Here is a 26799-nt window from a genome sequence, read left to right as displayed (position 1 = left end):
AACTGGTAACCACTCAAGGATAAGACTGACTTAAAGCGATGGGAAAAGGAAGACTTTTAATTTTACATATTTTGCTATATGAATTATTTATTATCATATATGCACTTCAATTATTGAAACAAAGACCCAGATACAGAACTAGACAAGCAGAGTAATCTAGAGCCATTCTGAGTAGAAGTAAGAAACCCTCTAGATTTCAACAATCCCTCAGGCTGTCACTGTATTACAGCATGAGACACTGCAAATACTGAAGAGCCACAGAGTTGACTTTGAGATTATCAAGAAAAGTTTAAATAATTAGAATCAGCATATACTGTGTAAGAAGCAGAAAAGCTACTTAAATATTTTACCATTTTAGGATTTCCATCTAGTATGACTAAAAGAAAAGTTTGAAAGACAATAGGCTTGAGTTATTTTAACAGTCAACTCTTGTGTAATACTCAAATTCCTGGTATACAGGTAAATGAAGTGGCACCAAAAAAAAAAAAGGGGGTGGGGGCTGAGGGACAGGAGAGTATTGCCGTATTATTACTTCTAGGTAAAAATAAAAGCAACAAGGCACGAATGGCACTTAAAGCATTTGAGTGGGTGATTCAGGTGAATGTGACATTCACAGGTGATTCTAAGAACCTGAGAGAAAGGCTTCACTTGAGGGCTTGGTAAGTGATGCCAGAGAAGGAAGACAGGTAGCAGTTGATGAGATAACGTGGTGCTAAGAGGACAGGCTCTATTTCTGCTAGAAAGCTGAGCTATTGTTATCTTTGGCAGCAAAAGAAGGGAACAAAACTTTAAAGGGTGAAAGACTAGAACAAATAAGGATAGGAAGAGTAGATGAAGGCAGGAGTCCTAAAAAACAAAACAAAACACTTTGAAGGGTCAATTTTATTCTGACTACATGTATCAACTTACAAAAGCCATTAATATGCTTACTGGCGAAAATAAGAAAAATAAAGGACATAAAATTTTTAAATCTATTTTTTTAAATTAGTTTTTTGGTTATTTATTTCCAGCTATTTTTTTCTATACATTTCAGGTATACGAGGGTGCCTTTATAAAGTTCTTGTAAAAATTTCATTATCTTTCCATTTCATTTTCCATGAGCTTTTTAAGAAGCCCCTTGCATACATAATTTTCACAAACAAAATTTAGTTTTTATCCATATATATTTTAATGTAAAAATATATGAAGTTTTATGTCCGAATTTTTTTACTTAACAGTATGTTGGCAACGCTTTACCCCCCAAAACCTCAGGAACAGAATGGTGGTAGCACGTATAACCTCTTTACCTGATGCACGTACTCATCCATACTTGAAGGCATATCAAAGTTGACAACCAGCTTGACATTGATCAAGTCCAGGCCTCGTCCCAGGACTCCCGTGCTCACTACAACTTCATAGTCTCCTTCAAGCAATCCCTTTCCAAAACAGCAACAAAAGTTATGACTGCAGAATTTGTTTTATATGGTTTTATTTAGTTCAACTATTTTTTCTGTTTGATGCTTACTTTAATACTGTTGTTGTAATATTGCCTCAATAAGTAAAGGTCGTTGTATACTTGAAAGGTATATATAGTTTAAGTTGCTCTCCCCAGCCCTCCCATCACCAATTGCCACTGAGTTGATTTCAATTTATGGGAACACTACCGGTTTCAGAGTAAACTATGCTCCACTCAAGCACAAGGACTTTTTTTTACAGCCTTTTGGAAGCAGATCATCAGGCCTTGCTTCCAAGGTGCCTCTGGGTGAGTTCAAACCACCAACTTTATGATAGCAATTGAGTACTTAATTGTTTGTGCCACCTAGGGACCCCCCAAGTTCCTTCCAACTTCCATTAAATATATTGTATTTACTTAGCCAGGCAAACCTTTTCCAGAGGTAAACTACTGCTCTGCCCCAGTGGATTCCGAATTAGTTATCTATTTCGTACATATTCCTTAGAGAGCAAAGCTGATTGCTCCCAAGACACACAAGGCTGAGCAAGAGAACAATGAACTTCACAGTCACTGCTTGCCTGAAGTTCTTAGAATTTATAAAACCAGGTCTGCTTTAAAAACCAGCTGGTAATATGGTGTCTCTTAGAAATGGGACAAAGTGGCATATAGGGCTGCTTTTTGTACTAATATTTATACTAAATATAGGGCAGTATATGAATGTATAAGAATGTAGAATGTTGAAAGTCAAACCTTCAATATGTTTTTCCTTTCTATTTGTGGCTTCTCCGAATGTATAGATATGCTCTTCAGGTCTGTGATTTTCTGAACTGCCTCACTCAACAGATCTGCTCCTAGTTTGCAGTCAACAAATACTAACACTGGAGGCTTAAAGAGTTTCTTATCCTGAAAAATTAAAAACATATTTAAAATTATTCGTGAAACAATTCATAATGAAATGTTTTTCTGAAGACATTAATACAAAAAGCAGCTTATTAATAGTTTTATAAATATTGTTCAGGGGAAAATATTTATAAATGAGCATTCAAAAAATGCATAAACAAAAGTCTGTCTATTGCCCTTCACATTTCTCCAGCATTTCATTAGTATTCAAAATATATATTGTTTCTAAATTTCAAGTTCAATTGATACAACTTGAATACTATCCAGAAGTCAAGAAAAGCCACATTGAACTTAATACAACTTGTTAGAGAACTACTCTGTACACATATTGCCCACTTAGCCAATATATGTTTCAGTTAGTTAAAGTTTTAAAAACAATTTTTCAAGAACAGAATAGTTGAGAGAGACTTTGAAAATCCACCCCCATCTTATATATAAAAACTACTAGAAATTGTTGAAAGAAGAAACATAATTCTTTAGGACTATTCTTTGCACATACATGTCTTGTAATAAAGAAAATAAAAACCACCCCTGCATTTAAACAGCATTTTCACTGTTTTCTCTCTCTCTCTCTCTCACACACACACATACACACACAAATCCATCTGATTCTCACAGAATTCTGAGCTAGGTAAAGCACTTATTAAATACCTCAACCAAAAATTTTATCTAAAAACCATTCTCTTAAGAGTTGTTAAAAACACAGATACAATGTACAAAATTGGAGTGACTGCTTTACCGCTCACATTTAAAATTTCAAATAATTTTTTCTTTTTGGATGGTTCTTCTATCCATAAAATAATTTGGCGCACATTGGAGCAAGGCAGGTTCTTTTCTCCAGTGGTAATTCTCACAGGGTTATGGAGAAGCTGGCTTGCTAGTTGTTCCATGCTAGCTGGAATTGTGGCTGAAACCAAAATGGTCTGACAATTGTTAGGAACGTTTTCCAAAATGTCAAGCACCTGTTGTTGAAAGCCCATCTTTAACATGGTATCAGCCTAAAATAAAACCATTGTAAAGTTAGTATTGCTTGACATTAAAACCCAAAGCTACCCCAGGAAAGACTAATTAAGAACATAAAATATTAAAAACCTTACATAGAAAAATATACCACCATGTAAAAAGACAGAGGACCAACAGAGAAAAATCATGTAATTATATAAAACTATATATTATGTAACTATATATGCTTGGTAAAGGCGCTCTGGTAGCGTAGTGGTTACGAATTGGGCTGCTAACCTCAAAGTCGGGAGTTCAAAACTACCAGCTGTTCTGCAGGAGAAAGATGAGGCTTTCTGCTCCCGTAAAGATTTGCAGCCTCAGAAGACCTGTGCAGGGTCACTGAGTTGGAATCAACTCCACGGTACTTAACAACAACATATGCTTGGTAAGGTGAAGGATCAGAGAAAAAGAGGAAGACCCCCAGCAAGATGGATTGGCAAAGTGGCAGCATCAATGTGCTCAAGTGTGGCAACAATTTTGTGGTTCGCCCAGGATCGGGCAGAGTTTCGTTCTTCTGTGTATAAGGTCGCTATGAGTTGTTACCGACTCGATGGCACCTAACAACAACAACATATATGCTTGGAGTCCTGGTGTGGCACTGTAGGATAAGCACTGGACTGCTAACCATAAGGTCAGTGGTTCAAACCCACCGGCTGCTCCTCGGAAAACCTATACAGAGTGACTATGAGTCAGAACTGATTCAAGGGCACTTGCCAACAACAACATATATACTTAATATGATTATGCAAATATTTTCATTATTTCAAAAACAACAAGCCCACTGCCACTGTGTCAATTCTGACTCACAGCAACCTCACAGAACAGAGCAGAACTGTCCCATAAGGTTGCCAAGGCTGTGAATTTTTTTAGATCTGATAATTAATTGAAACATTGGCTGAGACTACAGTACACACTCTTAAATAAATGAAGGAGTCCTGGTGTGGTGCTTTAGGATATGCACTGAACTGCTAACCACAAGGTTGGCGGTTCAACCCACCATGCACTCCTTAGAAACCCTATACAGCTTTGCTATGAGTTGGAACCAAATCAACAGCACTTAGAAACAAGATTAAGCACGACTACTAACTACAAGGTCAACACTTCAAACCCACCAATCATACCTTGGGAGAAAGATGATGCCTTCCGCTCCCATAAAGATTGACATTTTCAGAAACTCTATATAGGGTCTACATGACTCTGAATTAACTCATTAGCAGTGGGCTTGGATTTGGCTATGATATGAAAGGGCTTCAAATAGTTCATGGAAAAGTGGAATGAAAAGATCACTTAACAAAAACAGCATCATAGACTCAGCCAACGTTTCAATTAATTGTGAGAACTAGAAAATATACACAGTGTGTGTCCCAAACCCAACCACTGCACTCCTTCCCTTAAAAATACCTCCAAGAACCTTGGTACATGGCCATCTTTCAGCCCTTTGAGAGAAATTCCTTTAGCACCTCTTGTCACCCCCGTTTCCTGAAAAGTAGCCTCAACCGCTACCTCTATTCTTCTGCTCTCTCAGCCCCATTCTCTGTCCAATTACTAGGCTTCCATTTCTCTCACTTCACTGGACCTTCAGGTTGGCAGTGTCTTCCCAGCTGTCAAAGCCAGCAGCTAATGATTAGGCATCATTATACCTGTTACGTTTTCGCAAAGATACTTTTAAAGGCACAATTTTAATTTTTTTCTAATAACAGAATGAATATACTCATTGCATAAAACTGGGTAAATAACAGAAAAATATAAAGAACTGAACTTTGAACTTCCCTGTTCTCCCACACTGCAGACATCATCACAGCTTCCATTACTTCTACTACTCTATGTTTGGCAATCTCTCACTCTGCTCTTCCTCTCCCTCACTCTCTTCTCAAGCAACCACACAAGTCTTTCTAGACTACAAACCACATGTTGCCTGCTCTTTCCTAAACCTTCCAGTGGCTTCCCATCACATTTAGAATAAAATTCAACCCTTAATCATGGCCTAGAAGTCCTGCAAGTTCTCACCTTCGTTCACATCTCTGATGTCACCTCTTACCACTCTCCCCCCATCACTGTTCCATGATCCTACCTCTCCAGCTTTCTCTTGGTCTATAAATACTTCCCACTGATGCCCACTTAAGACCTGGGCCCAGACTAGTCTGTCTGAAAGCCTTCCTTGCAGATGGGTCTTTGCATGGCTAGCTCCTTTCAATCCTATTTCGGCATGAAATTCACTTTCTCAGGAAGTCCTGCCCTGACTACCCATCTTGTTGTCTGCCATATTATCTTGTGTACAGGTGTCACAGTTCCGTGAGACAGTGTGTTTATCTGAATCACTTTCCATTGTATCCCCAGAACTGAGAATAGTGTCTAGCATATAAAAAAGACCTAAAAATGTATTTGACAAGTAAGCGCACATTAATTTTAAGCACTTAACAAGTACTTAACTATAGGCCAGGCACTTTGTTAATCAATATCTTCCAAACTGTCCTGAAGATAAGAGTCACCGAGAATGAGTTTAAAGGGTTTCAGGATCCCAACTCACACCTAAACAATAACAAGTTTCACTGCCACTGTCGATGCTGACTCATAGTGACCCTATAGGACAGTAGAATTGCCCCACAGAGTTTCCAAGGCTATTTTTATGAGGAGTCCTGGTGTGGCACTGTGGGTTAATGTGCTGGACTGCAGTTGGTTTGAACCACAAGGGCAGCGGTTCAAGTTCACCAGCGGCTCCTTGGAAACCCTATACAGAGTCGCTATGGTTTGAAATTGACTCAATGGCACTTAACAGCAATCTTTATGGAATCCTGGTGTAGTGCTGCAGGACAAGCACTGGACTGCTAACCACAAGGTTGGAAGTTCAAATGCACCAGCCATTCCTCAAAAATCCTATACAAGGTCACTATGAACAGCATTTACCAACAACAATCTTTAGAGCAGATTGCCACATCTTTCTCCCATGGAGCAGCTGGTGGTTTCAAACAGCTGACATTGTGAAAAGTGGTTGAGAGAGTACCAATTGTACTACTAGGACTCCTAACCCCGACCCTAACAAATCATAACGTCCAACATCCAAGTGAAAGATGTGGTCACCTGCTAGACATTGAACAACCCCGGTGACATCTATCAGTAAGGTACCCTTGGGAAAAATACTGTGTTTGAGTCTAGGGATACAGCACAGGACACAGTATGAGACAAGTAAAGCTGGTAAAGAGTTCAACAGATCAGAGCAGAAAGTAAGTCTGAAGTCTGACTCAGGAGGAAGGTTTGACAGAGTCACAGGCACTAAAAGAAGAAAGAGCAGGTGGTTGGGGTGGAAGGAGTCACAGAAGGGTGACAGAGCAGCTTCTAGTTTCAAAGGGAATTTTTTTTTTCCATTCCTAAACATTGTTGTGGTCTCACCACCCTCCTTGAAACAGTCTCTTCTCTCTTCTTCAGGGATAGTACTTATTCCCAGTTCCTCTCTGGTCTCTCAGCCTACTCCAGTTTACTGACTCATCTTCAAACTCCAGGCCATTAGCTATTGTCCTTGTCTCTCTGTCTTCTAAGTCACCTTCCTTAGAGAAACCATTACATCTCATGGATTCTGATGCACATTTCCTATTATCTACAGAATAGTTCTGTAGACAGCTCATCACTCACATGGCATTCAACATGTCTAAAACCAAATTCAAATTCATTACCAACACCCAGCCTCTTGTCCAACTGTCCTTTTTTAATATGAAAGGCACAACTATTCTTATATCTATGGAGTTACTTCTAAGGCTTTCCTCTTCTCCCCTTCTCATATTTAGTCATCACAAGCAAGACTCATAAATTATTCCTGTTTTACAGTGACTTTCAGACTTAACCCTTCTCCTTGGCTCCATCTGCCTCCACCCTAGTCCTGACCCTTCTCACCTCCTCAGAACTGCTCCTTACAACATCTCTCCAGTTCTTTCTTCTGTAATTTCTTTTGCAGAGAATAGCAGAATAACCTTCCTAAACCACCACTTTCAATAAGCTACACCCCAACTCAATAATTTAGAAAGCCTCATTGTCACCCACATCAAATTCAAATTCCTCTGTCTCTCTTTCAAGTCCTCTATAATTTAACCCCACCCTAACTACTCAACTTTGCTTCCTCGTCTCTTTCTCAAGAACTTTTCAATCTGTCAGGTCTATTTTCTGCCTTCACCACATATACACTGACTCTCCTCTTCTGCTTGTGTTGTCTCTTCACCTGGAACAGCTGACACAAGTTTCTGAAATCCTTTGCCATCTTTCAAGGTCAGGTAGAATAATAGGACCATATATAATATTACTGATGGTCAGGACCAATAAGATTTGGAGGAGAAATAAGAAAATAAATTTACTGACACTTTAAAAATGGCTTCTCAGACGTAAGGGGATTTGACTTGACTTTGAAAGACGGTGTTGTGCTGTGAGTTAATGCGCTGGACTGCAAGGTCGGTGGTTGAAACTCACCAACTGCTCCTTAGAAACCCTATACAGGATGGCTATCGGTCGGAACCAACCCAACGGCATTTAACAACATTATTTTACTTATGGCCTACATCAGAAGTCTGCGTCTTAAAGTATATTTGGAACATAGTCATACCTATTCATTATATCCTGTCTATATGATGTGGCGCTGTAGGATAAGCACTGGACTGCTAATCGCAAGGTCAGTGGTTCAAACCCACCAGTCCCTCCTTGGAAACGTTGTGCAGGGTTGCTGACTTGGAACTGACTTGATGGCACTTACAACAACATGTTAGCATTGAGTAGTTGTTAAAGAGCCTATACAGCCCCACAGCCTAATATATTTACTACCTGCCTCTGTACAGAAAAAGGCTGATGCTCCCTGGGTTATATCATACACTGCAGTACTTTTTTACCTCAGGATAATATTCTTACCCTTATTCCAAGTATATGTGTCTGCTCTCTCCAACAAGATTTCAACATCTTGGCATCATGAATGATACTTTAAACTTCTCTGTGAAGCCAGCCAAACTTATGTAGAACTGACAATGTGTGCCTAAATAACATTTCTGAGTTTACTTCCATTTCTGCACATAACCAGTTGTGTTATTTACGAGCTCATGTCTCTCTCCTCGAAGAACATAGGGGACCCATATTCTTTCCCTGCTGAGGAGGCATAGGACAGGTACTCCATGCATGCTGACTGAATAAGGATTTCATTTTTACCACAACAATGAGCACAACACTGGCTACAATTTGTGTAGAAGTCGCTGAAGGAAAAACTAATTAATTTGAATAAAAAACAACAAAAAAAGGAGGGAATAATAAAATGTCATCCAATTACATTACTTCCAAGCATCAAATGTTTAAAAGTCCTATCACTGAGAATACAGTAGCTATTGAATTTGTGTTTTCTATCAAAGAGGAAAAGACAGCTAAAGTTTAGTAAGGAGTCCTGGTGTTGCACTATAGGATCAGCACCTAGACTGCTAACCATATGGTGGGCAGTTTACACCAACCAGCTGCTCCTCGAAACCCTATATAGGGTTAGGGTTACTATGAGTCGGAACTGGCTCAATGGCACTTAACAGCAACAATATACTTTAGTTTTAGCTGTGGTGTTGCAGAGAAACCAAGAACTACTATTGCAATTTTTTAAATTCTTGAATTTTTTTTTCCTTTGAGAGACAAAGTATCTGACCAGACAATGAAATTATAAAATGGTGACACACTTTTCATAAATAATGTACAAATGTGTAACTAGCATTTTTCATACATGACTTACTTCATCTACTACTACAATTTTTATTCCGCAGAGTACCACAGAGCTCTGTTTCATTATATCCAGGAGACGTCCAGGGGTTGCTATGATAACCTGAGGGAAAGACAAAAGCCAAATTTGAAAAACAGAAATTAGACAATATTCATTCATTATTCATTCAATATTTATTGAGTGGCTATTACTATGTGTCAGACATTGCCGTAAACATTTAAAATTCACTAACTGGTAAGTCAACCATAATTCCTGATATAAAGGAAAAGACAAATAAATGCGTATGAAGTTAAGTACTGTACACAACAAGAAACCATGATCCTGGTGTGGCGCTGTGGATTAGTGTGCTGAACTGCAAGGTCAGTGGTTCAAGCTCATCACCCGCTCCTTGCAAACCCTATACAGAGTCATTATGAGTTGGAACTGACTTGATGGCCTTTAACAACAACAATCCAGCCCCAGGGAGTTCTAGTGTGGTGCTGTAGGATCAGCACTGGACTGCTAACCACAAGGCCGGAAGTTCAAACCCACCAGCGTTGCAGGCAGTGTGAATACAATCTAACTCTGTGAACAAGTGAACATATCTTCTATCTCTTTGTGCCTATCGTTTCATTTTAAAATTAAGTTTGCTTTAAGCTTGTAATAGTCTTATAATTTATTAGTTGAAGTAGTGGTTAAAAGTAAAGGCTGTTTAGTCAAACACACTTATGTAAGATTCTTAGATCTAGCATTAAGTAATGGTGTGAGTCTCTGTTCTCTCATCCATAATTACTGCGACAGCATCTGACATAAAGGACAGTAGAGTTACACGTGATCTAATGTTGTTGTTGTTGTTAAGTGCCATCGAGTTGGTTCCAACTTATAACAACCCTATAAAGGGTTTCCGAGGAGCAACTGGTAAGCTGGAACCAACAACCTTATGGTTCAAACCATCCTTGCAGTCTAGCGCATTAACCCGCAGTGCTATACCAGGACTCTAAGAGATTCAATTATAGTCCACTTTTCAACTACACACTAAAAGGATGGAAGAAATCACTGAAAATGATAAAATGTCAGGATTATTAGGATCTGGATCCATGAGACTATAGGGTTCTGCTTACACTTATATCACTAGATGGAAAAAACAGAGAGTAAAAGTGAGAGAGAGCGAATTTGGTGAAGAATCAGATATTTACAGTCTTAAAGTACTCCTTATCCCAAGAAAAAAATACTAACTACAAAGGAGAAGACAAAATAAAACAAAAACTTTACAGTTATACAGATAATATCACCAATAGGGACAAACTGAAATCGTGTGACACCTAAAATGAAGCAATGAAAAGAATAAAGTATCTCTTCTGTGATATTCCTGTTAAAGATACATAACTTGACTCAAATCAACTGGCAGATGTTCTTCAAAGCACCAGGGTGGTGGTGGTGGTTGTGTGCCCTCCAGTCAGTTCTGACTCACAGTGATCCTCTATAAGGTTTCTGAGGCTGTATATCATTCCAGAAGCAGAAAGTCTGTTCTTTCTCAGACCTTGAGGTTAGCAGCCCATTGCATAATCCACTCACTATACTACCAGGGCTCCTTTCAAAGTGCTGTAAGTATCATGTAATCTTCAGAAGTATCAGGATCATAGGGAAAAAAGGAAATACTGAGAACTGGTCCACATCGAAGGAGATGAAAGACATGTGCCAACTCAATGCATGGGTCAGGAATTTACGGAAAATAAGCTATACCATACTAGTAACTTTTCTTTGAGATTGCCCTAAAAAACAACACTGTGCCCATTCATACCTGTTACCTTCTAAATGTTACATGCTGCATTTACTTATTTTTTTTAAGATCTCAGAATGAAATCCTCCTGTAGCTTATTGATCATTTTTGTGAGTACCCTGGGAAGACAAGATTAGTTGTTTAAAAGCTACTTATCCATGTGAGTCAGGGTGTTGTCTACTTCTTGCAAACAAAATAAATGTCATGCAGACCCGAGGAGGTAGGCCAGCAGAAAACAAACCAAAGCAAGGGATGACAGGAGTCTGTACTTAAACCCATTACCCCAACTGCAATTTTGATGTGCATCAAAAAATACTTTTGCTTACTTTAAACATATATCTTGCTGAACTTATATTTTATTAATAAAACCTATTTTATTTAATGTTTATCTGTTTTACATATTGAAGGGTCACATTGAAAATCACTGATCCAACAGCCTTTGAATTCATTCTGCAATTTCTTAAAATTATATCCCATGCATTTTAAATCTGTCAAAGACATCTCATTTTCTTCTCAAAACAGTTCTTTATAAAAAAAAAAAAAAAAAGGCTGATGTTCACCCACACAAGTTGTTGGGTACTGCAGAAGTGTGATACCAGCTGATAAATAACTACTGTTTGAAGGTCCCTGACTCCTCTGAAAGAGCAAAGTAATACAGATTAAGGTTTCAATCTTGGTAACCATCATCCCTCGATCAATCTCATCTTTCTGAGATGGGATATGGCAACCCACCTCCAAAAGCCAATGTAGGGTTCAATGAGAAAATTCATGTGAAAACACCCCACAGCATTTGGCATGCAACAGACCTCAATAAATTGTGTTTCTTTCCTCTCCTACACAAAACAAAAAAAAATTTTTTAATTATTGCTTCCTGGGCAAAAATTTAAAGGCTACCTAAAATCACACTCAGAAATTCCTCAAGGGAAAAAAAAAGTTTTTTCTATATCCTGTATAGAACTTTTTAAGACATGCTATTAAACTGTGCTTACCTTAACATGTTGTCGCAATCGATAAAGCTGGGGGGGTAAGGGTAAGCCCCCTACAAGAAGCACTGTTTTCATTCGAGGAAGGCCACTCATCAACTCTTTAGCTTGTCTCTCTATCTGAATGGCTAGCTCTCTTGTTGGTGTTAGAATAAGTGCAGATGGAGTTTTGTCCTGCAAAGACATGAAAAACAAATCTAAAAACACAAAGAATTCATTCCTGCTAATCTGGGAACTAAATCTGCACAGGAATTCCAGGAACATTTCCCTTTAAAATGTTTCCTTAAAACCAGTTCTTATGCATTTTGCTCACTGCAGATTTTCTTTTTTTTCAAAATCATGATTTGTTGTTGTCAGGAGCCAATGAGTCAGCTCCAACTCATAGTGAACATTGATCCATCCTGTGCTTCCCTCACCATCCTGCTTATGCTTGAGCTCATTGCTGTTGCCATCTTGCTTAAGGGCTTGCTAAAGGGTAAAGCGATCCTCTACTTTACCAAGCACGGTGTCCTTTTTCAGGGACTGGTGCCTCCTTACAAATGTCTGAAGTATGAGAGATGAACCCAGTTTTACAGAACACAATGAATGATCAGAAAGGGGGCAAGAAAGAGCCTGTATCAGGAAGTGTCCGTATTAACCAGTGTAGGAAAACAGAGCATTTGCGCCTTGACCTCCTCACACCAGAAAACCCGTCAGGGACCATGACATCTAGTTAATGCTTAGCATCCCTCCCTCTTAGTTCTCCTGTTGATTCACTTTTTTCTTGCCTACCTTATATAAACACTTCATTCCCTGCTTTCTTTTCTTTTTTCCTCACGCTATTTTTCACTACTCTAGTTTGTCCAAATTTTCTCCCTTTATTATCTTCCTCTCTTTGCCCTTATTTTTCTCATTCATTTCCTCCTTGCCTTACTTAGCTCACAAAGTCACCAATATTTGGAAATAGTAATTACTCAGCATGCTTGGAGAACTAATTATGTGACCAAGTGCTTTATGAACTATGAGGATGAATCAAAAATTATCTGCAGTCCCATTATATTAAAACACCCATCCACATCCACAGCTGATGACAACACTGAGCATGCACATGAAATGATTCCATCCAACAGACTAGTGACAGTGGATCATTTGGAAAATCATTTGCAAAACAGCCATGGATCTGCCTATGAAATAATCTATGAGACTTGGTGTTTCAAACAGTTCGTGTAGTATGGGTACCAAAACAACTCATAGGAGAGCATAAACAAGTGTTTGGATATCTGCAAACAAAATTTGAACTGATACTTGAAGGAAGGTCAAAGTGTCTTTAAAAATATCATTACTGATGACAATTCATCACTAAGAGCCTGAAACACCCTCAGTCACTGACAAAGTTCAAAAGTCAACCATCATCTGGCAAATTGATACATACAGTTTTCTGGGAATCTCAAGGGCCAGCATTGGAAAATTATCATGAAAAAGATTCAACAATCAACAGTGCCTATTACAATGAGATGCTCACTGAAGAGCTAAAGCCTGAACTCTGGAATAAATGCAGAGGACTGCTATCCAAGGACACTGTGATCTTGCATGACAATGCACGTCCACACACCTCTGCCCAGACAACTGTGCCCACACTGTTGACACTGCAAAACTTTGTTCTGAAGTATTAAAGCATCCTCCCTATAGTCCTGATCTTGCTCCACTGAACTTTCACTTGTTTGGTCCCCTGAGAGCAGCCCTTTGAGGATGAAGATTTACCACTGAAGAAGTGAAGACAGCAGTGCAATTGTGGCTTGAAGCTTAGCCGAAAACATTTTTTAATAAGGAAATACGAAAGCTTGTTGACAGATGGTCAAAGTGTACTGAAAAGCAAGGAGAGTATGTTGAAAAATGATGCATTTGTCTTTCCTAAAGTTTCATTGAAATAATTTGTATAGCCAGGGTATGGGCATTTTTGACTCACCCTCATACTAACAGGTAAAGTAAGGTAGCATTTTAAGATGAACCACAGATGATATTTAAGGGTGTATTTTGAAACTCTATGATAGTGTTCTAACTTTGGTAGAAATTAGTTGTTGCTGTTAAGTGTCATTGAGTTAGGTCATACTCAAAGCGACACTGTATAGGGTTTCTAAAGAGCAGCTGGTTGGTTTGAACAGCTGACCTTTTAGTTAACAGTCCAGTGATTATCTTGCAGCACCAAATCAGGACACCAAAATCCAAGATAGCTAAATTTAGACAAAAACTGTACCCTCTCTGGTCCACTGGATCCTCCCCACCTCCGCCAAACGAAAAGTTTATTCCTTTAATGAGAAATGTTTTATATATATATTATAAAACATACACACACCTATATAAAATATAAATATGTTTGCTATTGTTAGGTGCCATAGAATCGGTAGTGACTTATAGCAATCCTATGCACAACAGAACAAAACACTGCCTGGTTCTGCACCAATTTCAAAATCATAGCTACGTTTGAACCCATTGCTACTGCTATTGTACCAATCCATCTCACTGGGAGTCCTCCTCTTTTTCTCCACTTTTCCAAACATGATATCCTCCTCCTGGAACTGTTCCCTCCTGATAATATGTCCAAAGTTTGAGAGACAAAGTCTGGCTATCCTGGCTTCCAAGGAGCATTCTGGCTGTACTTCTCCCAACATACTACCACTATGTCAATCAACCTCATGACTATATATGGGGTACTGGTGTGGTGCTGTAGGATAAGGACTGGACTACAACGTTGTTGGCACCAACTCATATTGACTCTATATAGGGTTTCCGAGGAAGGGCTGGTGAGCTTGAACCGCTGATTTTGCAATTCAAAGCAACCCTGCAGTCCAGCACATTAACCCATAGTGCCACACCAGGACTACACATACACACACACACACACACACACACATAAAATGCTTTGTAAGAAAAGCAACTGTTTTATCAGACCCTCAATGAAGAGATCTTGGTTTAATATAGAAAAAGAAAACTTTCTAAGTAAAGTTCTAAATATTTAGTTTGGATTTTGTGCTAGGGAAGAAAGGACCACAAATTCAAGCATATTCTATAGAGACCCTTTTATCAAGCTTTGAACAGGACAAAGACAAGACAATCATGCCAGAACGAGGGAAACTGTCAGCATAAGGCCAATGAATTTCCACTGACTCACAGCCATGAAGTTCCTTGTATATGTATGATTGTTGTTAAGGGCCGTGGAATGTATGATTAGGCAACAAAGAAATCACCATCAGATCACCAAAGGCCAAAGATCAATTCATCACTGTGTACTAGGCGGGGATCATGATGGTGATATGCATACAACTGCAGATTTAAAAAAGTTTACAGGTTTGGTTCTGGGGCTTCAACCTTCTGGCTATATGATAGTCAGGGTATGACTCATGACAATGTGGTCCTGAGCCATAGTCACTAAGATCCCAACTTTTTTTTTTTTTTTAAATATTTTATTGTGAACTATGTGATAGTTTACACGGGAGAACATTAGCTTTACATTCATCCTATCGTGAGTCATTTCATTGCCATGGTTACAACCCCTTTCATGCATCATTAACCAACCAAAAGATATACTCTGCAAGTCTTCCCCCTGGTTGTCAGCACACAGCCTCTCTCCCTCTCTGGAAGACCCCAACTTTTAACTTGCAGCTATTATCAGTAAAAGGAGTCCTAGTAGTATAGTGGATTATGAATTGGGCTGCTAACCACAAGGTCAACAGTTCAAATCTATCAGCCACTCCTCGGGAGAAAGATGAGGCTTTCTGCTCCTCTAAATATTAACAGCCCACATAGGGTCGCTATGAGTCATAACCACAGCACACATCCACCAACAACAACTATTATCAGTAAGGAGTTGTGATGTAGCACTGTAGGATCAACGTAAGACAGCTAACCACAAGGAAGACAGTTCAAATCCACCAAACAGTCCTTGGAAGCCCTATACAGAGTGGCTATGAGTTAGAACCAATTCAATGGCACTCAGTAACAACTATAAAAGACCTGCCCAGACAAGTTCCCTGGTTCTTTGTACAAGCATGGGCAAAACTGCCTCTCCCTGCACTTGCCCAGGAGTGGTACTCTAATCTCTTCTACCTGAGGGAAAAGCTGTCCCTCCCTAGGTTTGTGCAGGACTTAGACTAAGTCCAGACACATGCTGGTTTAATTAAGTCTGAATTTATATCAAGACTCAAAACAGACTTAAGGCTCTCGGACCACAGAGGTCACCAAAACCAAGTGCTTTGGAATTGAGGCTCTAATACAGTTTTAATATAGTTAAGGATGTTGTTGCTAGGTGTCACTGAATCATACTGACCCCATATTGATAAGGTAAGAGTGGAACCAGCCCACAGGGTTTTCTAGGCTGTAATCTTGACAGGAACCAGTCATTGGCTTTCAACTACAGAGCAGTTAGGTGGGTCTGAACAGCCAACCATTCAGTTAGCCGAGCACTTAACCGCTGAGCCACAAGGGCTCCTTAGCTAAGGATGAAACGTGGTAAAGATGCAAACTTTAATTTACCTCAAATAAAGCTCGCATGATAACAGGAAGAAGAAAGGCAGCCGTTTTTCCTGAGCCAGTATCAGCACTGGCCAGGATGTCTCTTCCCAGAAGTCCAACGGGAATCATCTGCATTTGGATGGGGGTTGGAACTTCATAGCCTGATTTCTTCAAGTTGTGATTCAAAGTCTCTGGGAAACCACAATGTTCAAACTCAATGATGGGCCTGGTGACTCCTTGTCCTTGAACTACAATTCCTAGCTGCTGTTTAAGATGTTCAATTTGGTCCTCCTGAAGGTTCAAAACAAAGGGATGCTCTTTATAGACATAGAAAGCACTCAGTGGAGATTCGGACTCAGAATCAGCTTTATGTGGACTGCTGAGTTTTCCTTTCTCTTCCTTTTCCTTAACTTGTAGAAGATGTTTTGCTTTACACTCCAAGCTACACACATCTTCATCTGTCTTATCACAGATATACTCTCCATAGCGACCGCAGATAACACAGACAGGCTCGCCAGGCTCTGCCCAGCGCTGTGTTTTAGAAAACGACTTGACAGGTTCCTCAGAGAGATCATTGTCTTTTGCAACCTGCTCAGGTTCTACCAAACAAACCTCAGCCAACTGGTCAGCTGGATTGAGGAGGCGGCCTGACTCAGGGCTAGGCCTGTCCGGTGTTGCAGCTTCTCCTGTAACTAACGCATCGGCTGGAGCATCTCTACTTTCGTCCAACTGAAGGTCTTCTGCTTGTGGTTTCATTTTCTTAGCCTCACAACCTTTGCTGTCATCATTAGCATGCCTCTTGATTTTTAGAGATCTTGGAACAAACATCTTTCAGTATTCTGTTGAGGAAATTATATAATGAGATTTATTCAACCCTCAGTAAACTTCACACATTATATAAAGTACCACAAGGTGACCCTAGTCAGTAAAGATCCCTGGACAGGGAGCCAAAGGGATAGAGGAGTCATCATGACCTTAAATGTAACCATCTAAGGCACAACTATGGGTCTCTAACTATCAGGAGCAAAACAGAAAGATAGTAACCAAAACCTCAGAGAAATCTACAGGGGCCACAATCTCATCTGCCCCGAGACTAGAAAGACTAGATGGTGACCAGCTACCATCACTGACCAGCGTCATAATAGCTGGTCCTGCATAGAATGGAAGAAAAATATGGAGAATTCAAATTCTTATTTAAAAAACAGACAAATTGGAACAGCAGACAGCAGAGGTCTCCCCTGAGTCTTTTGCCCTTAGATACTCTTTAAATCTAGAACCAAGTCTACCCTGAGATCATCTTTCCTAAAATAACAGAGTGGCACACAAAATAAAGGATATTACCGTAAGATCTGTGCCCTAATTAAAAACCATCAGTACAAGAGAGCAAAGCATCCAGCTGACACGAAGTGAGGGGAGATGCACGTGAACGCCCAACTTGTAGATAATACCCATTCGACCTAGTTTCGATGGCTTGATGATCAAAACTTGACTAGAGGAAGACAAAAAAAAAAAGTTTTTGATAAAGGAAACAAGTGTAAACTGCTACAATTTGATGAACTTGACCTATGTTTATGGATGTAGTAGCTCAAAATACCAACTGAGAAGCAAGGAGTCTTCACATCAAGTATCAATCCTATTCCTACTGTATACAGGGTTGATAGGGATGGGCATCTTAGACACTGGCTACTTAAAATGGGGGTGGGCGGCTATAAAGGCACAAAGTGATTTGTTTACAAGTTTTTGAGAGGCAGTTTAGTTTTAGAGTGTACAGTGGAAGGTAGAGTCCCCACTGAATAGTTTTCCTCTTGTCTAGACAGGTCTGGTGAAAGGAGATGGGAATAAGATTCTTATGAATCAATAGTGAGTAATTGCTATCATGACTAACTGCAACTATCAGAACTGTAAAGGTAGATGTTTTGTAACAAAAAAGGGGGAGTAGTTAACCTTAACAGTCCAAGAAAAGAAGACCCTAGGGCCATCAAGGGAGATGAGCATGAGCAGAATGTGGGACCCTATCCAGAGAAGCAACACCCGAGATGGAGGCAGAGATCAGGACATGCAGAAACAGAGCAGCTGAGGGCTCTAGACTCATGGAAGGAGAAACGTTGTGTGCTTGCAGCCAGGAAGCAGGCTTGCAGAATGTGCCCTTTGGTTGTTTAAATTATTATACACTCTTGAGTGTTTATTTGTGTACATCAAAAAACAAAAACGAAAAAACAGAGGAACAGAAACAAATACTGTTGAATGATGATGCACGGAAGAGATTGTAATCATTGCAAAGAAACAATGAGTGTAAAATCAATGTTTTCCCATGTAAAACTATCACTCAATTCACAATAAAAACTTTAAAAAAAACAACATCCAAAAACATCAGTATGAGGTCAAAAGATCAACAACTACTCGACAGCAAAGATGAGAATATAAGGAGGCAGGAAAACTAGAGTATAGTCAACCTTTGGTATATGCAGGGGAATGGTTCCAGGATCCCCCACAAATAGCAAAATCTGAGGATGCTCAAGCTTCATATAAAAAATGGCATCATATATGCATATAACCTACACGTACCCTCTTGTAAACTTAAAATCATCTCTGTCATTGTTAATTATCAGCAAGTCCGTTCTGATTCATAGTAACCCTATATAGGGTTTCCAAGGAGTTGGTGGGTTTGAACAGTTAACCTTGTGGTCAGCAGTCCAGTGCTTATCCTACAGCGACATACCAGGATTCTAAATGACTTATAATACCACTTAATGCTCCCTTCTTAACCTTTGAGTAATTACTTTGACCACTTAACTATCTTTCAGGAACCATTTTTCACACACACACAAAAAGGGTGCACAGAACAAGTAGTAAATGTATGAGCGACAAGGTAAGCAATGCTCAATCAATGCTGAAGAGAGACTAAGGATCTGTTAAAGGAGCTCTGGTGTGGCTCTGTAGGATAAGCACTAGAGTGCTAACCACAAGATTGGCGGTTCATAGCCACCACTGCTCTCAGAAATCCTACACAGGATCCCTGATCCTACACAACAGTGGCATGAATTCAGCAGAGTGCTTGGTGGTTATGTGCGTGGAGTCGGTTCCGACTCATAGCGACCCTGTACAGGGTTTCCGAGGCTGTGAGGCTGTAAATCTTTACGGGAGCAGAAAGTTCATCTTTCTCCCGCAGAACAGCTGGTAGTTTCGAACTGATGACCTTGTGGTTCCCAGCCCAATTCGTAACCACCACGCTACCAGAGATTTGCGTGGCATGTGGCAAATTCAACTTTTACATTCAATTATCCCCCACCCTTAAATATTTCAGAGCTGTAGTTGTTGGAATCCATGGATACAGAACAGTATCGGAAAAGGAACAAACAATGAAAAGAGAGCGCTGTCACATAGTGATTAATGTAACTAACATAACTGAACATATTTTCACAAGACAGGAAGGATATTTCACAGTTGCTGTTCTGGTAGTGTAGTGGTTACGAATGGAGCTGCTAACCTCAGGGTCAATAGTTCGAAACTACCAGCTGTTTCGCGGGAGAAAGATGACGCTTTCTGCTCCCGTAAATATTTACAGCCTCGGAAATCCGGTACCGGGTCGCTATGAGTCGGGACCAACTCCACGGCACATAACAACAACAACAATGTACAACTAAATGAAACACAGCCTTGTCTTGCACCACCCTCACACTCTTATACTTGATCCCACGGATGCAACCATTGTCTTAATCCATCTCGTTGAGGTCTTCCAATTAGAATTTTAAAAATCAGAGTCACGAGCCATAAGGATAAAAATATTATTTTTATATAACAGTTGACACAAGTATAATGGAGTCCTGGTGTAGCGCTGTGGGTTGATGCGCTGGACTATAAAGTCATTTGAACAGCAGGTGGGTGGTTCAAGCTCACCAACCACTCCTGGGAAACCCTATACAGGGTCGCTATGGGTTCCGACCCATAGAGACCCTGGAAGTTTCGAACTGCTGGCCTTAAACCATAGAGACCCTGGAAGTTTCGAACTGCTGGCCTTAAGGTTCACAGCCCGATTCGTAACCACTACACTACCAGAGCTAATAAGCACAAGTAGCGCTTATTAGCACATTACATGTTGTTTGCCTTCAAGTCATGAATATTCATATAAATGAAGTTGTTGTTAAGGACTTTTTGTTGTTAAGTGCTGCCACTATAGGATTTCAAAAAAAGCAACTGGTGAGTTTGAACCGCTGACCTCGTGGTTCACACCGACTCTTCAGTCCAGTACTTATCCTACAGTGCCACACCAGCGGCCATGTATAGGGTTTCCGAGGCTTTTAAAAGCTTTGTGGAAGCAGAAAGCCTCCACTTCCTCCCACACAGCGGCTGGTGGGCTCGGACTTGTGGTTAGTAGTCCAGTGTTGACCCTACAGCGCCACGCAAGTAAATGAGACATAGGCTCATTTAGCAAATGGGGAAATTGAGCTAGACAGAGAGGAAGTCACTTATGAGGGCTCACAGGACTCCTAAGTGTTAGAACCCAGGTACTCTAACTTCAGAATCCAAACTCTCAATCGTAATTAAACCTATTTATTCCAAAATGTTTTTGCAAAGTATCAGTGCAGAGTCTAACCTGATTTTGAAGCTGACATTTTCACAAGCACACACACACAAATTCTTAGGATAAATCACCGGATTCACTTTCCAGAAATTTTCAAACAAAAATCGCAAATGAGAATCCCGAATTACTATCCTGAAACTAGGAAAGGGTCAGGGGTGGGGAGCTGGGAATTCTTAGTCCTCAAAAGGCAAAAAGGAACCTGCGACAGCCGGTAGGCCGGCGGTACGGCCTCCAATTCCCGCCAACACTCCCACCCCACCCCCGCACTCCCGGACCCGCCTCGGGCGTCGCCCCTACCGCCGCCAGGCGGCCCACACCCTGGAAGGGCGTGCACGTCACGGCGCTGCTAGGAGACAAGAAGAGGGAGAGAGGTGCTCGTTTCCGGATAGAGGACCCAGGCCACAGCACGCTCACCCGCGCAGACCTTGAGCCGCATCCGCTCGTGCTCGAGGATCGCTCCCGCTTCGAATAGCAGGGCTGGGCTTTCTGCCGACAAGCCCGGACCGGCTCGTCTAGACTGCGGTCTGGGCGGGGCGGTACGGAGCAGTGGATCCACTTCTCCGGGTTTTGGGAAGTGACCACGGCGCGCCTTTAGCACGGCGTGGGAGGCGGAGCCACCTCGGGGAGGCGGTGCTTGGCTGGGAGCAGGCCGAGCGGGAGGGAGGAGGGAAAAATGAGGGGCGGGCCGGGTAGCATCACGTCTTTGCCACGCCCCCTCTCCCGGCTCCTGGCGGAGGGTAAATCTCCTATGCCGCTGCGCGAAACTCCTCTGCCTGGGCTTGGCATGTTCTGGGTAAAAGGGCAAATTTAGAGTTCCAGTTGGAAGATTTTATGTAACCGTGGGTTGGGTCTGAGAAAACGTCAGACCTCCCAGAAAGGAGGGAGCGAGGCACACTTAGAAAGTATGAGGGTAAAAGGGAAGGGCAAGAGGCCCTGTGTGCCAGAAAACCGATTCTGTTTTAAGAAGGATAAACACCAAAACGAAAACTCAGCTCATAGTTCTCTGTTCCTGTGTGTTGCCATTTATCTCCTTTGGCGGACATTTCACATTTATGACAATAATAAAACATCTACTATCCGACTATTTTGAGCGATAAAGAACGCCTTGGAGTCCTGGTGTGGTGCTAAGGACTGGACTGCTAGCCAAAAGATTGGCGGTTCAAACCCACCAGCCCTTCCTCAGAATCCCAAAACATACAGGATGACTAGGAGTCAGAATCGACTGAAGGCACCTCATTCATATGGACTTCTATAGCTCTAAAAGACGTGCGTGGCAATGTGTTCACATGGTTAATATATTTTTGTAAATCTGCAGAAGTATTTAAACCACAATGGATATGCCCACTTTCTCTTTACACCCCCCCAGCCTCCTCTCCTCCAGCTAGTTCCCTCATGTTGGGCAGTGTTGAATGACTGCAGGTATTTTAGGATTGAGCAAAGGGGGACTTGAGTAAGGGATACTTTTACCTGGGCTCAGTGGAGTGTATTTGTGTATGTTCTTGTTAGACTATTATTCATTTCAGAGTAGGATGGTGGAGGAATAGATGTTATGTAGGGATATGAATGTGTAGTACCCGTGCGTAGTATTTGGATGGTAAAGGAGAAACGTGGTTCGAAACGTAGAGAGCCAGAAAACAATCTGTAGAAAATACTATTAATCATCAGATATGTAAAACTGTAACCAGATAATTGCGTTCTGACCAATGCCTGTTGTTGTTAAGTGCCGTCAAGTCGGTTCTGACCAATAGCGACCCTGTATAGGGTTTCCAAGGAGCGGCTGGGAGCTTGAACACCTGACCCTGTCGTTCAAACCACTGTGCAGTCCAGCGCATTAACACGAGGCGTCAAACCAGGACTCCCACAAATGCCTAGTGAAATGGAAATTCACTCAACAGTACCCAACAACAACATACATCTCTATTTAGGTTTTCTTTAATGCTTTCAATACAGTTTTATAATTTTCTCTAAAGATGTTTCATTGACTTTGGTTAGATTTACTCCTATATTTATTACAGTCAATATTATTACAAATGATCTCTTTTTTGAAAACAAATTATCTTTTTGAATTATTGGCTAGCTTATAAAAATGCACTGTTGTTAAGTGTCCACGAGTCAGTTCTGACCATAGTGGCCCTATATAGGGATTCCAAAGAGCAACTGGTAAGTTTGAACCATCGACCTTGCAGTCCAAACAGACCTTCTGGTCCAGTGCTTATCCTGTAGCGCCACACCAGGACCATTACAGCGAGGCAAATCAAAACTGCAATGAGATACCATTTCATCCCAGCTAAATTGGCACTGACAAACAACAATAACAAATGTTGGTGAGAATGTGGGGATATTGGAACCTTTATCTATTGCTGGTGGGACTTTACAATAGTATAAACACTATGGAAAATGAAACAGAACTACCCCATGATCCAGCCATCTCACTCCTATGTATATACCCTAGAGACAGGCATATGCACATTTATGTTCAATGCCAATTTATTCACACTAGCTAAGAAAAATACATACAGATGAATGGTAAGCAAAATGTATATAACTATAAAGAACAATGATGCACAGCACATTTAATATGGGTTATAATGCTAAGTGAAATAAGTCAAACATAAAAGGACAAATATTGTATGATCCTTCTATAAGAAAACAAGAATAGAAATGTATAAAGAATCCAATATTCATTGGTGGTTACAAGGGAAAGGAATGGCATGGGGCGGGGAGGAGCACAGTTTATATTATGTTGTTGTTAAGTGCTGTTGAGTCAATTCCCACCCACAGCAACCCTGTATAGGGTTTCCAAGGAGCAGCTGGTGAGCTTGAACCACCGACCTTACAGTACAAACGACTTTGCAGTCTGACACATTAGCCCACAGCGCTACACCAGGACTCCAGTTTAGAGTTTAGATTATAGATACTTGTTATTCTTGGTGATGGCAAAAGTGGCATGACCAAAGTAAATGATGTCTCTGAGAAGCACTCATGAAAAAAAAGGATCCTGTACTAAAGAACTTGACATTTGTAAGAGGGCAATAATTCCAACAAAGACCAAAAAACTCGTCTAGGATCACATATGTGCACAAGTATGTACAGGTGTATACATATGTGAGAACAGATAGACGGATCTATTGTTGCTATTGTTAGGTGCTGTTGAGCAGTGCTGTTGAAACACTGTCCAGTCCTGGGCCATTTTCATAATTGCTACATTTGAGCCCACTGCTCCTGCCACTGTGTCAATGTCTCCTGAGGGTCTTCTTTTTCTTTGACCTACCACTTTACCAAGCATGATGTCCTTCTCCAGTTACTAGTCTCTCCTAAATAATATGTCTAAAGAATAAGTGAAACAGAGTAGACAGGGATGGGCAATTTGGACATTGGCTACCCAAAATGGGGGCGGGGGACTACAAAGGCAAGAAGTGACTGGCTTACAAGCTTTCAAGAGGGAACCTAGATCCAGAGGGTCTGGCGAAAGGTAGAATCTCCAGTGAGTAGTATTCAATCTGTCTAGGCGGGGCTGATGCAACGAAATGCAGATGGGTCTCTAGTGATACAATAGTGAATAATTGTTATCAGGACTGATTGTAAGGGTCGGAAATGTAAAGGTAGACGTTTTATAGCAAGGAGGGGAGTGATTAACTTTCCAGTCTAGGAGTGGAGGTCCCTAGGATTATCAAGGGACAAGAGCAGAGAGTGGGACCCAACCCAGAGAAGCAGTGATGCCTGAAATGGAGCCAGAGATGATGACGTGGAGCGATGGAGCAGCTGGGGACTTTAGATCCAGAGAGGGAGAGCCATTGTGTGCTGAAGACCCGGGGGGTAGGGGGAAAGGATAGCATGGAGGGGATTGTAACCATGGCAATGATACAATATACAATAGAATGAATGTAAAACTAATGTTCTCCCATATAAACTAAAACATAATTTACAATAAAACATTTAAGAAAAAAAAGAGTAAGTAACAAAGTCTGGCAATGCTGAATTCTAAGGAGCATTCTGACTGTACTTCTTCCAATACAGACTGGTTGGCATAATTTAGTTCACAAAATTCATGTTCTGCATGTTAGTAAAGTGAGTAGCACTTTTAAAACCTCAAGTGCTACTCACTTTACTAAATGCTGCTAAGCGCCATGAAGTCATTCCCAACTCGTAGTGATCCTGTATAGGGTTTCCAAGAAGCAGCTGATGAATTGGAACCACCAACCTCGCGGTTCAAACTAAACTTTCGGTTCAGTGCCTTATCCCACAGCACTACACCAGGACTCCTAAAAGGCTGTAAGCAGCCACTGTTAGTAAGAAAGTAGCCAAAATCTCAGAGAAGAAAAAAGCTGCAAAGCAGATAACCTTCACAAGCCACAACCTTACCTACCCTGAGACCAAACAACATGTCCAGCTACCACTCCTCACTGATTTGACGGGTATCACAGCTGGTAGTCCCAGATAGACTAGGAAAAGGAGAAACCAGAACACAAAGAGACTGCTGACATGCTGTGAAAAATGTAACTAATGTCATTGAGCAATTTGTGTAGAAACTGTCAAATGTGAACCTAACTTGCTATGTAAACTTTGCCAATAACACAATAAAGTATTGAAAAAAAGAAAAAGAATTGTGTTTGTTGCAGGTCTTTCACAGCTACCTTATATCAAGTTGAGAAAGTTCTCTTCCATTCCAAATTAGCTAGTAGTTTTATTTTTGAGTATCCCTTTTCATCAAATCAAATTATTTTCTTTCTATTTGAATTTTACTTTTAAATCCATTATTTTTATGTAAATTGGAGTCACAGAAGGGCAGTGGCTGGACTCAGGTCCTGATGTGGCACTATAGGATAAGTACTAAACTACTAATTCCAAGTCTGATAGTTCAAACCCTTGGAACCCTACACAGGGTTGCTATTCGTGATAGCACTTAACAACAACAAATATTTTACAGCACCCTCCTATACGACCAACTGATGTAGCATCTATTGGGAACTCCTGATTTTACAGAACAAACCTCCCTTCTTTATCGTCTTTCTTTTGATAATAACCCACTGCCATTGAGTCAATCCTGACTCATGGTAAGCCTATGTTGTTGTTGTTGTTAACAACATAGTGACCCTGCATAGGGTTTCTGAGGAATAGCTGGTGAGCTTAAACCACCAACTTTGTGGTTCAAACCAACTTTGCAGTCCACAGTATTAACCCACAATGCCACACCAGGACTCCCATTGCAAGCCTATAGGGCTGAGTAGGTCTGCTCTCTAGGTTTCCAACATTGAATCTCTGTGGGAGGAGGCAGCTTTATCTTTCTCCCCCAGAGTACCTTGTGAGTTCGAACTGCTGACCTTGCAGTTAGCAGCCCAACACATAACTTGGTTATAAAATAGACTATTTTTTAGAGCAATTTTAGGTTTACAGAAAAATTACAAAATACAGAGACTTTCCATATACATACACATCAGACACACAGAGTGTCTCCTATTCCTAACACCTTGTATTGTTGTTGTTGTTGTTGTTAGGTGCCATAGAGTTGGTACCAACTCCTAGCGACCTTATGCACAGCAGAACGAAACACTGCCTCATTATCGATGCCATGCTTGAGCCCACTGATGCTGCCACTTTGCCAATCCATCTTGCTGGGGATCTTCCTCTTTTTCTCTGATCCTCCACCCTACCAAACATGATATCCTTCTCCAGTGACTGGTCTCTCCTGACAATATGTTTGAAGTATGAGAGACGAAGGTTGGCCATCTTGGCCTCCAAGGAGCACTCTGGCTGTACTTCTTTCAACACAGATCTGTTGCTTCTTTTGGCAACCCATAGCACTTTCAATATTCTCCTCCAACACCATAACTCAAAAGCATCAATTCTTCTACAGTCTTCTTTATTGACTGTCCAGCTTTCACATGCATATGAGGTAAATGAAAATACCATGGCTTGGGTCAGGCACACCTT

At 40.8% G+C, this 26799-nt stretch overlaps 1 protein-coding gene across 1 annotated transcript in view; it reads right to left on the bottom strand.

The window, feature by feature from the left end:
* Positions 1 to 17125, bottom strand: part of DDX59 (DEAD (Asp-Glu-Ala-Asp) box polypeptide 59) — a 27195-nt gene extending 10070 nt beyond the window's left edge. Inside the window, exons 1-6 of the mRNA XM_006834161.1 lie at positions 16308 to 17125; positions 11805 to 11972; positions 9069 to 9158; positions 3079 to 3330; positions 2183 to 2335; positions 1287 to 1415 (exon numbers count right to left, since the gene is read on the bottom strand). Of these exons, the coding sequence (XP_006834224.1) occupies positions 1287 to 1415; positions 2183 to 2335; positions 3079 to 3330; positions 9069 to 9158; positions 11805 to 11972; positions 16308 to 17114 (1599 nt within the window). The 5' untranslated portion in view covers positions 17115 to 17125. The remainder of the gene's footprint in view (positions 1 to 1286; positions 1416 to 2182; positions 2336 to 3078; positions 3331 to 9068; positions 9159 to 11804; positions 11973 to 16307) is intronic.
* Between the last annotated feature and the right edge of the window lie 9674 nt (positions 17126 to 26799).

The sequence above is a fragment of the Chrysochloris asiatica genome, unplaced genomic scaffold (assembly GCF_000296735.1).
Source record: "Chrysochloris asiatica unplaced genomic scaffold, ChrAsi1.0 scaffold00009, whole genome shotgun sequence".
Taxonomy (NCBI): domain Eukaryota; kingdom Metazoa; phylum Chordata; class Mammalia; order Afrosoricida; family Chrysochloridae; genus Chrysochloris; species Chrysochloris asiatica.
Note: the sequence above shows the minus strand (reverse complement) of the source record. Positions and strands in the feature narration are given on the sequence as shown.